Here is a 13,629-nt window from a genome sequence, read left to right on the forward strand (position 1 = left end):
TTGCTACCCACTGAAAATGGTTCCACAAGACACTTTTGGGTCCAAACCCACCAGTTGAGACCACCGCTTTAGTCCACACGTTCCCACTAAAGGTACAGTCAGGTTTCATAGCAAAGATGCATGTTTTTTTTAAAGGTATTTTTCAACAATCAACATCAACATCAAAATTATCTGTAATAAAATGAATGCTTGTTTGTGTTCTATTCACTGGGTGCAATGTTACGCATTAGGGCTTTAAATGGACTATACGGAGTTCAAAAATGTTAAATTCCCATCTTTGGATTGGATTGACATGTTCATTTTGTTTTAATGAAAGTCTCTTCAGTTCTTTTCAATTTTCTAGCATTTGTTGGTTTTGTATTGGCTACACAAATCCTATGTACTTGTAGTGATATCAAGATTCCAGACAAATGGTTTCTTGTTCCCATATTTCCTACCACCTTAGTGATGTTGTAACTCTCTCTGCTCAGCTTTTCCACCATTGGCACTGTGACAACACTGTGATATGAACTCACATCTGAACTGGTTGAGGTCGTCATTGGCTTTAGCGAGGGATTGTTTCAGCTCAGTGAAGCTCTCGTTAAAGTCCCTCTTCATTCGTTCGATGTGCTGGTGCATGAGACAGCAGCCACACGCCGCCTGGTCCGTCAGACACACTGGAGTAACAGAGGTTAAAAAGTCAACACAAGCTCAATCTCAGACATTTTCAATAAAAATAAGTGAGAGTTGTAGACCATGAAGTTGACACTTAAAACTACTGTAAGCCAGACGTTGCTGATGACAAGAAAGATATTGTTTTACTCTTATCATTGCTCATTTTTCAAAGTTACTTTGAAATTGTAAAACATTTTATATTAGTAGCTACAGCTTTAAAAAGGAATCTGAAACTGAAAAAAGTAATCCCACTGTGCAAAAGTTCATTCAAAGATATCTATTTCCTTCACTTTCCCCCATTCTCTCGTGTTTTGTTTTGATGTTAGCTACACACAACTGTATCTTATACCAGTGTTTTTCAACCTTTGTTGAGCCAAGGCACATTTTTTTCATTTAAATAATCACGAGGCACCACCAGCAGAAAATGTTCTCATCAAAGTGTCTTGGCTAGGAACGCCGTATAGTCTCACTAGCCACAATGCCTCAATACATCACTAATTCTCTTGTATCAAAGAAATGAACTACCTGATATGGAAGAGTATAATATGGTTACTCTGCCGATCACTAGACGGCATCGACACTCGAAAACGGTACATTGTTTGTGGATAATAATGCATTTGTTTAAAAAAAAAAACAACTAGGTGAGATTGGATAATTTCCCAAGGCACACCAGACAATATCTCACGGCACACTAGTGTGCCACGGCACAGTGGTTGAAAAACACTGTCTTATACACCAGAATCCAACTTGATTTGGTGCTGCATTTTATTTGGGGGGAGTTTGGCATTTTTTCGTTTGTGCATCAAACAAACCATTTAAATGCTCTTGTGGCTCAATTTACTTAAATTGTAATGATTGATATATTCCCGTATTGTGTTTAAGTAATATGTTATATGTTATATGTATATGTCCTTAGATACTATATAAAGCTATATATTTCTGTAACTCGTTACTTTTTTAATACGTTGCCAACACTGGTGGTGCAGCAGCAACATAACCTGTGTTTTTCTGGCAGATAAAGTGTCAGTAAAAGTGTCAGTAAAAGTAACAAGTTTTATGATTAAATGTACTTCTCTACTGTAATGAAAATCTGTATTTTTTTCCAACACTGTTACATGGATAAAGATACACAAACACCGACATACAGGTGATATAATGAGAATATGAAAAAGTGCATTTACTTCTGTTATTCAACTTAAACTGTGAAACTAATAAAACTAATGTAAAGTGAGATATGCAGCCTTTATTTGTTATATTTTGATTATTATGGCGCAGCTTGTAAAAACCTCAAATTAAAAATCTCATAAAATTAGAAGATTTTAAAAATGGACTGTAAAACATAACAAATAAAGGCTTGACATATGTCACTTTGCATGAAATGAGTCTAAATCACATATTAGTTTGACAGTTTAAGTTGAACTACAGAAATAAATGAACTTTTGAACGATATTCTAATTATATGATGAGAACCTGTAAATACAACAGTGTTTATAGATGGAGGGTTACCATTATATTGATTTGGGGCACCCCTTGAGTTAGTCCCCTCATCAGTTCCAACGCTGTTCCACTTAAATCTTTTTTTAGCTTCCTCCACAATATCTCCTTTGACCACCGACAGTCCCAGGAGACACAGGATCACAGCAGCTGGAAAAGAAAAGCTACATGTACATAAACTAAATATAAAATGTAACACACATTTAAGGATAAATGTGGCCTAAGAAGATGGACTCGGGCGCAATATATAGTCAGATTCCTTGCATTAGCTGACAAGAAGCCACAATCAGCCCCGAGATTCTGATACGCACTTTTTGCCAACACAGACAAACTAAAATGCATGTTCTATGTAGTTCAATTTTAGTTTGGACCCCTTTTGTTAACCATACAAAAACAAATACACATTTCATGGACCATACTGTGTTGAAATGCTTCAGTAAAATATGACATTAATATTATAATCATTCAAATGAGTTATCACATATGGCACTTTAATTTCCCATAATGTGGAGCCTTCAGAGAACATGTCTTTCTTATGACAACCAAGGCCAGATGACTTCTCTTTGAAAACCTTTTCTACAATGGAACATGCATGGACTGAGAGCTTAGACTGTTTTTTAAACCAAAAACCAACCAAAAAGTGAAACATACATTTATTGCAGATGGTTTTCTCGAACAATAATCTGCTGGAGGATAAATTCAATCCAAAACTATTACACCCCCACAAATACAAATAAAAAAATCTAATTTTCACCATACCTTTCATTTTGGTGCGGGCGACAGAGGACCCTTGAACAGTTGTAGGGGGAGCGATGGGAGTCTGGGGTCTATATGCATCCTGACAGCCCATTATTACGCAATTGTCTGACATTAACCACTCCTCGCTTTGTTTTGTGTAGTTGCTGTTAGACTACAGTAGATAAGGGGCCACTCTCTGCTCCCACCTCCTGAGGCATTGTCTCGGGCCAAGTAGGTCACTTATCACCTGTCTGTAGAGAAAAAACGTCCCATATACAGCAGCGTGTCATTGTCCATTGCAACAAAAACAGGGCATGTTAATAAAAGCAGGTTATTGCCCATTTTGCACAATGCCAAAGTAGCCAATATTTAAAAACAGTAGCCATATCTGATTTTACAGATATCTTCACGGACAAGGGAAATAGTCGCAGCACAGATCCACTCTTGAAAAGAATAAACAAAAAAATAAAAACAATCCTCAAAAGGTCCATGGTGATGATAGTTACTAAAATAGTTGTAGACTATTTTCGATTAGTTGTTTCAGCCCTACATTTGATTGACAGAGGCTGCAGGAATTATGGGGATAAAGACCTGGACATGACCAAGGACACAATACATACAAGGGATTTGACACTAAATGAGTCCAGGAAACAAACGTGGTGGGTTGAGAGTTTGAAAATGCTAATTTAATTGAATTGGCTGCCACACTGCATTTGCTTTCCCTGTCCTATTAGCATGTAATGAGTCCATCATATATTCGTTTAACAGTTAAAAAGGAACAGGCCACCGTTTTTACATACTATGTTCTTACCTGAGCTTAGATGAGCTGATGCGTACCTGTCTGGTCTTTGTGCAAGACAGGTACGTGTCAACTCGTCTAAGCTCAGGTAAGAACATATCACAGTATGGAAGAACTGTGTGCCCTCAGTCACGCAAAAAGACCAAAGATGTTGTTAGCATTTGGCCTCTCCCAGTATATTCCTACAGCTCCAAATGGGGTGAAGTTCGAAGCGACCAAGCTCTTCCACTTTTTCATGATCTTCTAATTATATGACGGGCACCTGTACTTCAATGAGTCACCGTAGCAATAGAAAAAAAAGGTAAATGGTCTATTAAGCGCTATTCCCCCACCACAACGCACTCAAAGCACTTTACAGCAAAGAACCACTCCTCACCCATTCACACGCTTTCATACACCAATCTGCGCAAACACTGGAGAAAAGGAGGGTGAAGTGTCTTGCTCAAAGACACAACGACAAGAGGCAGGATTGAAATCCCCGACCTTCCGATCATGAGACGACCCGCTCTGCCCGCTGCTCCCCAATGGTGCCCTCAACAGGATAAAGTCATGTGACTGAAATCGATCAATAGCCAACTACAATTCAACTACAAATTGATTTTTAACTATATGGCCATAGATGCCTAAACTAAAAATATGATGAAATGCATAAAGCAGACTTCTGTATTTTTAAGGTTTAATTTTAAACTCATCTTGAAAGCAGGTTCAAGAAGGGTATCTGGAAAATAATCTCAATTTATACGTAAACTTCTTTCTTAGAAGGTACCAAAAGCAATGAAAAGTTTTGCCCGAGCACTCTCTGCTGAAAAAGTCAACTCAAATATTAAAAATCGTACGTCCTGTAGTTAATACAGTATATTTACCCGCTCTGAACACACACACACACCATGAACACACACACACCACTGTCAATTGTCCATTAAAAAAAGTCTGTCTCCTTTGTGTTATAGTCATTTATTTGTGTAATTTATTATTCAAGGCCATCAATGGTCTGGCCCCGGCCTACCTTGCCGAATTGGTAACGGTCTACGAACCAGCCAGAACTCTGCGCTCCTCTGAACACACCTCCCTGGTCACTCCCAAGTTTAAATACAAAAAGTTTGGAGGCCGGTCATTTGCAGTGCAAGGCCCAAAGCTGTGGAACGCACTTCCGGTCCAGCTTCGAAACATCACAGAGCTGAGTGTTTTTAAATCACAGTTGAAGACACATTTTTTCAGGAAAGCCTTCGGATAGCCACCGTCTCGACTGCTGTTTTTATGTGTTTTTGTATTTATTGTTGTCTACGATGATTCTTGTTTTTATCCTGGAAAGCGCTCTGGGCACCTTCTGGTTGTTGTTGGGCGCTATACAAATAAAATTTGATTGATTGATTGATTGATTATTTAAATGCATTAAGAAACCTGAGATAACATTTTACACAATGCACTCAAACTTAAAACCTGTTGAGCGGCCGATCATTTAGCTCAGTCCAGGTCACAGATGCTGACTGAAGACCCGACTCCAGCCCAGAATCTAAACCCAGGATACAGAGGCCCCGTGAAATCCGCCTGGTGTCTGTGGATGAGACCGACTTGGTTGTCGCTGACACGGTAAAACGCCAGGACCCCCGCGTGCTGGTCCAGGTACACCCCGACCCGCTTGGACTTGGGAGAGCCCAGCTGCTTCTCCTGGTTGTCGTGCCAAAACGAAAAGCCAGACCCAGACCAGTACAGGCTCCAGGAGTGAGGGTTGTGGCCCAGTCTGCTCATGTTATCGGAGCTCTCGCGGTTCATCTCCTTATAGGACACACCAATCGTCACCTGTCGGCAAAAGGTGGAAATAGTCAACTCGCTGACAAAAATGCTGTATGATAAATGAACCAAATAAATGCATTTCAGCTCTTGGCCTTCATCAGGGCAACTAAACCCTCAGAGAACTAAAATCCTGTTTGAAACTGATCCCTGCACTTAAAAGGCTTTGCTTTGCATAAACCTTCACATCCTGGTAGCACAGTTGTGAACATTCTTCTTATGTGCCGCTTGATTCAGGCTTGGTTCATGTCGCTGTATATTCGGCACAAGTTTACACATACATTGATATTCAAAAGAACCGTGTCTCTTTCGTGATTGGCTGCTTGGGCGCCGACTCTTCATTCACGTGAACGAGCACACAAATCCTCAGAGAAAACCAGGGTTAACTAAACTGACTGAAAACGCACTTTGTAGTACCACTGATCCAAAAGCTCCATGTCAGGGTTTGTCAAGTAATCCAGTTTTGTTGCTGTATAGACTCTGCAAAATAAAGCAGTTTAAACAGTTAAACTGCTTTATTTTGCAGTCTATACAGTACAGCCCCAGCCAGATTTCAGTATCTGTTCACCACTGTTTTCACCTTCTGTTTAATAGCAAATAATGACGGAGAGATCCAGAAATAACCTACAGAGAGGAAAATGGTAAATGATGAAAAGTGCTCAAAAACGCAGCCCACCAGAGGAAAAAAAACAAACAAAAAAACACATTATTGAAGTGTTGAGTTACTTCGACTCACTTTGGTTCCCGTCCACTCCACCTCCCAGTAGTAAGGGCTCCCTCCTAAAGACTCTCTGCACAGGACCTGCCTCCAAAAGTGGAAGCGTTCCGGGTGTTCGGGGTAGTTCATGTTTTCAGCCTTAAGTGTGGCTTTCCGACCCCCGTCTGAGAGCTGCACGTGGCGATACGCGGTGTTCGGGTCCAGCGTGGGAACAAAGCGGTCTGAGAAAGAACGGGGTGGGTGAGTGAAGGGGTCCTTGTGCTTTAAGTCATTTATTTCTAATAAGGAGTAGTAAAATAAGGGGAAATGCCACTTACATTTAATCATTTCTTCTCTTGTCTTTGGTTCGTAGCTCGCCGGCCTCGCTGCAGCTACAGGCGCAACTGAAAGAACGAGAATTGAATAAGACATGAAGTGCAAAGATAATTCCTAGTTTATGAATGAAACTCAACCATGGCAACAATCTCATTCTCATTCCCCGAAGATGATGGAGATAAATGATTGTACACTGAACATAGAGGATAGACACTGTATTTACGATAGGGTCGAGGAGGCGGAGGAGGAGCAGAGGCTTCAACTACAAAAGACACAATAAAAACCAATAAGCAAACTTTTAAAAACCGTATCAACATAATGGGCTGTTCATCATCTTACCTTGGGGGACCACGGGAGCCACATGACCTGATTAATTTGAAGAGACAAGAGAGAAAGGAATGATGAAGCGAAAACAACCTGCTAACTTGGAGAGAAGCAGCAAATAGAAGGTAACTTACCGGGAATAACCGTTTCATAAACTGGAAAATGAATAGATTTAGTTGAGTGTGAAATTAAGTAAATGTTACAGATTCTGTATTTTAAATACCTGAGTCCTGCATCCTGGCTGGAGGAGTGGCAGCAGTATGAGTTGGTGCTGGTTTATGACTGGTTTCTGCTGTTGGAGCCTCATCATTCACTGCATTAAAGATGATTTCAGCATAGCTTTTTAAATACAACTACCATATGTGTCACACGTTCACCGGTTTGTTATAAAGTATAGATTGTATATCATGTCGAAAAGGTTATAGGGAAAGAATTACCGGTAAGTAGATTTTTAAACGTACCAAGAGCCTGGATCTTAGCGATGCTTGCTTTGCATTGGTTTTCTATCGACACTTGCAGTTCCTTGAGTGTTGAGCGAACTGTGGCCACCATCGTCTCCTGATGTCCCAGACCAGGCTCGGCATCAGTTTGACCAAGAGGCTCCAGCAGGAAGAAGTTCTGCAAGACAAAACTCTGTTTTTCAACTTCATGTATTAAACGCAGAGAAAATGAGCCGCATTATCTCACTACACCCTCTGAACCCCTACTCTGGAAACCAAACACAGAGTGCTTGTAATTTCTAACAATGACCAGTCAGAAATAATTTAAATTTGCAAGACCAATGATCATTTGTTCACCTTCAAGAAGCAGATATGGTCCTGCATGTCGGCCAGTCTGCTCAGCTCCTCACTTCTCCAGTGGAGCTGGGCCACCTCCTGCTCCAGTCTCTGGACACCGCCCTCCACCCGAGTGCCCATAGAAGCTTCATGGGCACCAAGGACCTCCCCGATCTGGTTCCCTGTGACATTTACCGTCTTGATCAGGTCTGAGAAGAGGTCCGTGCTCTCACTCTGCAAGGCTTGGACCAAGGCCTGAAGGAGGAAATGAAGGGGACAGAAAAGACTTAGGTGGGCAGCCATCCGCAACAGGAAAACAAGCAAAGTGAAACCCATGAAAAAAAACAGTACCTTCTGTTGCTGAGCGACGTGAGGGATCTCCTTCAGTGTTCGTTCAGTTAGTTGGACACGGCGTTTTACTTCAAGCTGCATTTGAACAAGTTCTTCCTGCAAAATCAAACATCACCATTTCTAAAGTTAAAAGAAAGCCGGAAAAGCTGCTTGTGTCAGGAAATGCATATTGTTCACTATCATTTCTCTTTAAACCAAGATGTCAACAGACAGACATGTGCATTCTACACCAGCACGCCTTTGTGGCCGAGTCATTGCAGCCAGATTTCAAGTTCAACCACATTTTTGACACATGACACAAGAACTGGATAACGTCATTGCAATGCCTTCACACATGTTGTCAACCCCCTTGTTCTAAAAATAGTAATTCAAAGCATTTAAATTCCAAAAGACTTCCCGAACTATAAATATTAGCCTTTAGTTGACTGTTCACACTTTTATTATTGATATGGAATCCGATTTTGAGTACCAGTATCTCAGACTTACCTGTGTAGTGTAAAATGGACTGTACAGACGATACTGTAATGAATGGTAAACACAACATGACAAAGCTTAGTCCAACGCACCTGTTTGTGCTTCCTCTCCTCTCCAGGTCTGACCACATGATGCCCCGTGTGTCCATACTGGCGGCACAGCGCACAGACGCACTCCTTATCCTCATGACAGAACAGGTCTAAAGGCTGGTTATGCTGAGGGCACATCCTCGGAGCCACCGGGATGGGGAGCTGGGGGTAGATACATCCAGGCTGAGGCCCCTCTCCAGGCAGCACATCCACGTAGACGGGCAGAGATGGCGGGGCAAACGAGGGGTCCCTTTGCTTGATGCTGTTGGTTCTTAATTTCTCCATCGCCTCCACGAGAAGAGTGCTTTTGGCCAGCGATGGTCGTGGGTTGAAGACTTGCCTACATTGTGGACAGCTGTATTGGCCCTGGCTGTCCCGTTTGTCCCAGTGGTTTTGGATACAAGTCAGGCAGTAAGAATGCCCACAGGGAAGAGTGGCCGGGTCCCTCAAGGTTTCCAGACATACAGAGCACGTAAAAGTTTCCTCTTCGGTCCAAGCTGAGGCCATTTGAGTTGGTGGTTTTCTCTGTGAATAAACTAAGAAGTAAAACTAAATATAACAAATAAAAGAAAATGAGAATGAGGAGGTGAGAGTTTCAATGCCTATAGACACAAATCACATTGTTCAAAAGTGAACCTGCTAGACCCAGGGAGAGACTGGTCAAACAGGTTGGGGTGAGGTTCTGGGTAACTCCCATTTAGGTTTATATCTTACCAATTCGGAAATCAATATATACACAATAAGAGTGGGGTAAGATGAGCAACTTTTTGCTTTGGTGGTTATTGTGTAAAAACAGTATAAAATAGATACAAAATAAATACATTTATATACATTATTATATACATACATTTATATACAGATTTTTGGGATGTTTTCTAGTTGTCGGCGTCTTCAAGGATCGTCTGTGATATTTGGTTTTAAAGAAGTTGTTGGCTCATTTTCCCCCGGGAGTGGGGGAAGTTGAATCAGGTCCTGCAGTAAATTGAACCACCAGATTTAAAGGTGAAATTGACACTAAGCATAATAAAGCCTTATTTTTTACATTATAGAGTTTCCCATTAGCAATTTTATCTGTATCTGTAGATCATGCAATTTTGACTCCAAATAAATAAATAAATAATTGAATGTACTTTATTTTAATTTGTGAAATGCAAAGACTATGTTATTGTACATTGAAACATTGATTGTTATGGAGCAGACGCGGCTCAATTTGCCCCAAAGCCCCTGGGTCAATTTACTCCATGTTTTCTTCTTTGGAAACACCAAGATAGTTGTGTTTATTTAGAAAGAAATCTATAAATCGGCTTCAAAACAAAACTACTACCAACATCAGAGAAAAAAAATGACCTACATGCCTAAAAAAATCACTTTGAGTCATGAAAAAACAGAACTGGGGTCATTTTTGTTGTTGTCTGGCAAGCCCAAATCATAAAAAGATCAACAATGTTTTATTTTCAAAATATAAGGGTGGCTCAACTTACCCCACTCCACTCTCCCCTCCCCAAAGGAGCATCCTAAAGCAAACTAACCAGTTTACCAACGGTCTCTCCCCTGGCAAGCTGGGTTTTCTAAAGTGATATTCGTAAATCTCAATACAGAATAGCTCGAAATCAACTCAACAAACCCACATGGTGCAATTAAATGTAATAAAAGTTGAACGTACCTTGCAAAGCTGCAACCGCGTTTGGGCAACGTGACGTCCATGACGCTGCCCGTCGCCATTTTTACTCCTGGCAACCGGAAGCTGGCCAAAACCAGACAGGCGAAAGCAGCAGCTGCTGTTTACGCAAGTTTCAAGGTGAGAGATATTCCCTTAGTTATGCCATATTTACTGAGGTGATGGATAGTTTGAAAGTCGATTTTAACAAACGCTTCAACTCGCATACTAAATTGGGTCTCGGTGGTGAAAGCAGTTGTCTAAAAGTAGTTTTATACCTTTGTGCTAGCCGTTTTGCTAGCCGGTGAAATAGCCCGAATAGTGTAGTGACAGTTGCATTTATGGTAAAGACGAGCATATATTTGTTTCTGTTTTTAAGACCCACGTAGGAATAGCCTGGCACTTTTATTGTCACATGAGTTAAATCCATAGTTTGTAGTCAGTCAGTCACTTGTTACCAGCAACTTGTATTTATTTTGTGATGTCAACACTCCTGCTGAACTTTTAACCTCGTTGTTATTGTTACTCATCGCCATCTTAATTTTGTCTTGTTGGTTTATTTAATTCACATCAATCTTTAATAAGGGCTTTGGCGTGCTTGGTTTGCATGTTCTTTTTAAAATATATTTTTGTCCTTTTTTCAAGCTGTCTTATCTGTATTTGAACACCCCCCCTCTGACATTTTCACTATCTCTTTCTACACAGGATGTTCAGAAGCCCACAGTTCATGAATTGGGCTTGTCCAGTTTGGTCCTTGTTGCAACATGTTTCTAAAACAGTCAAGAAAAGACATATCGCAAGATTCCTTCAGACGAACAGATCTCCGTTTTGCACATCTAACTTGAGAGGACTTTTATATTCAAGCGATATGAAGCCATTTTGTGACCTTCCCAAAGCTCTCTTCAGCTGTCAACACAAGTTTATTGTTTTGGAAAAACAATGGAAAAGTACTGCAGTAAGGGCTGACAATGACTGTACACGCTACATTCAGTCCCATAGAAAACCCTGGTTTTATCAACAACATTGTAGCTTCTGTGACCCTCGTAAACCAAATCATTTATGTTTCGGTCCTACCTCAACCTCAACTAGGTTTTTCAGCTCTATATCTAATGCCAGTGTTTTAACCCATAATCAAATCAGACAAGTTCATCACAAGACGGTCCCATGTGAAGATTCAGCTTGGAGAGACTGTTTATCCTCTGGGAATGAGCAAAGATGTCGGCAGATTCTTGAACCTAACTTGAAGCTTTACGACGTGGAGAAGGTGCGGCGAGGTCTGAGTTTGGGAAAGAAGCAGGCGAGATGGGCCTCTGTTTTGGTCAGTCTCTGCAGCATGGAGGAGGAACCGGCCTTTCTGTTCACTCTGCGCTCCAGCACGCTCAAGGGCAGGCACAAGGGAGACGTCAGGTGAGTAAAAACACAAAGGCTCAGTCATATTGTGGACTAAACCTGCAGACGCTTACTTTGTCGGGATGCACTATTGAACACAATCAGTTTGATCTGTCATAATTAGCAAATCATAGCGTAAGCTGTAACTGTTCGTGTGATCATTTTGCATTCTCTCAGACCAACATTTCTCATGTAAATCACTTGTGCATTCATTTCTGTTTCAGTTTTGCAGGAGGGAAGAGTGATCCTTCAGACAAAGACGTCGTAGCCACGGCTCTGAGAGAGGCCAGGGAGGAACTGGGGATAAACGTGCGAGCAGAGCAAGTGTGGGGCGTCCTGAAGCCGCTCAGGGAAATGGTAAAACCCTGCTTATTAGGGCTGCACAATATATTGCCAGATTTTGTATCATCGCTAACACTGAATGCATCAATTGTGACAAACTGGCAAATACCCTTTGTGTTTCTTCATTGGAGTCATTTGGCCTAGTTACAGGTCAAGTTTCTCTGCTTATGTAAAGTAGAGCTGTACATGTCACACCTGCAGGCAAAGTAATGGAGGCAGGATAAATGAAAAATACATTTCAATTTAATTTCCGTTTTACACATACCACCACAAATTCACTTCACTCATACTATAACTATCTTGGTGTTTTGAAACCCACTCTGACAGCATCTTTTTACAGACAGGAATGATGGTCGCTCCGGTGCTGGCAAACCTGGGCCCTTTAAAGGAGCTTTCCTTCAAGCCAAACCCTGGGGAGGTAAGGTGCAGTCATTTAAATAAACACTACACTGCACGTGTACTCTACTCATATCAGATATCGATATAAGTTGTTCTCCAGAAGTTACTAAATAGAAACAATTGTTTAAAAAAAATAATTTAAAAACATTTGATTCCAAGTGTGAGTACATTTTTAAAACTGAAGGTGAATTTAAACGAGTTAAGGCTGCAAGATGAATCACAATGATATCAAAATTGCTATTTAGCAAACGTCAAAAAATGCATTATTTAGATAATACATTGGTTTTCCAGTAAGCAATATTTTCACAGAATAAGGCAGCTTCATGAGTGTTTTTGCAGCTCAATTACGACAAAAACGACAGATCCTTAAATCTAATTCATCAGTGCTGCTCTTTCTGTTTGTGTTCAAGAGAGAAGGAAGCGAGTCGAGGGGCACAGTGGCCTTATTTTCATAGGTTTTGGGTTTCGCTGCTGATTCCTGGCAACCATGCCATGAGCTCCAATTATGTGTAAATGTGACAAACCCTGTTCTTTGGAGCTCTATAATCATGTTCTGAAATGCATGGGTTCTTGTGTTATCAGTTCATCATTAGTTCATTTCAGTCGTCTCTCTAAAAGATTTGTTTAGTCCTACTCCGATAGTTATGTCACTCAATCACATTTTGCCAAATAGTTTTGAACATAATAATACTATTTTTGTTGTTGTTTGTTTGTGTTAACTTTAGGTGGAGGAGATCTTCACTATGTCCCTGTCCCACCTGTGTAACCCCCAGAATCGTGGTTACACCCATTTTCGGACGGGAGACAAGTACGGATACACGCTCCCGGTGTTCAGGAACGGCAAACACAAAGTGTGGGGCCTAACCGCTGTGGCTTTAGACCATACTTTAAAGATAATCTGTCAGCAATAGGAGCTCAAAACAAAAGCACTTGTTTAATGGAAGATCGTGGAGCTGCACTATTTGGTCATACTTTGAATTGTAGTGAATCGTCTACTGGGGTCATAGAGATTTTTCCTGGACGACAAAGAGCTCATATCAAAGCCAGGCCGAACTTTTAACTAATGCCAACTTGGCACTTAAATTTGACTGAAAAGGACAGAATTATGAATTAATTACATATTGGTCTCACAGATCACGTTACTGAAGCACTTTCTGAGCCATGGTTCATAAATAATTGCATTATTTATCTTCATTTATAGTAGAAAGTATCTTTGATTTGACCAAAATGATGTATTGTCACAAAATCCAAGCACAAACATTAGACTTTTATTTATATCATGTTCTTAGTCACTCGACAGCGCTCATTTATTGTTGAAT

At 40.7% G+C, this 13,629-nt stretch overlaps 2 protein-coding genes across 2 annotated transcripts; one reads left to right on the forward strand and one right to left on the reverse strand.

The window, feature by feature from the left end:
- Nucleotides 1–5,149: 5,149 nt before the first annotated feature.
- ftr86 (finTRIM family, member 86) lies at nt 5,150–9,030 on the reverse strand (the record flags this gene model as incomplete). The annotated part of the gene is made up of 11 exons (XM_079559410.1): nt 5,150–5,485; nt 6,213–6,415; nt 6,512–6,577; nt 6,733–6,771; nt 6,849–6,875; nt 6,968–6,988; nt 7,057–7,146; nt 7,295–7,451; nt 7,631–7,864; nt 7,961–8,056; nt 8,527–9,030. 11 exons carry the CDS (start codon nt 9,028–9,030, stop codon nt 5,150–5,152), a joined length of 1,773 nt encoding a protein of 590 aa, XP_079415536.1.
- Nucleotides 9,031–10,263: 1,233 nt separating this feature from the next.
- Nucleotides 10,264–13,438, forward strand: nudt8 (nudix hydrolase 8). Its single transcript, XM_079561248.1, has 5 exons — nt 10,264–10,321; nt 10,886–11,587; nt 11,794–11,926; nt 12,252–12,329; nt 13,036–13,438. Exons 2-5 carry the CDS (start codon nt 10,887–10,889, stop codon nt 13,219–13,221), a joined length of 1,098 nt encoding a protein of 365 aa, XP_079417374.1. The 5' UTR covers nt 10,264–10,321; nt 10,886; the 3' UTR covers nt 13,222–13,438.
- Nucleotides 13,439–13,629: the final 191 nt, after the last annotated feature.

This window comes from Gobius niger (assembly GCF_951799975.1).
Source record: "Gobius niger genome assembly, chromosome: 1".
Taxonomy (NCBI): domain Eukaryota; kingdom Metazoa; phylum Chordata; class Actinopteri; order Gobiiformes; family Gobiidae; genus Gobius; species Gobius niger.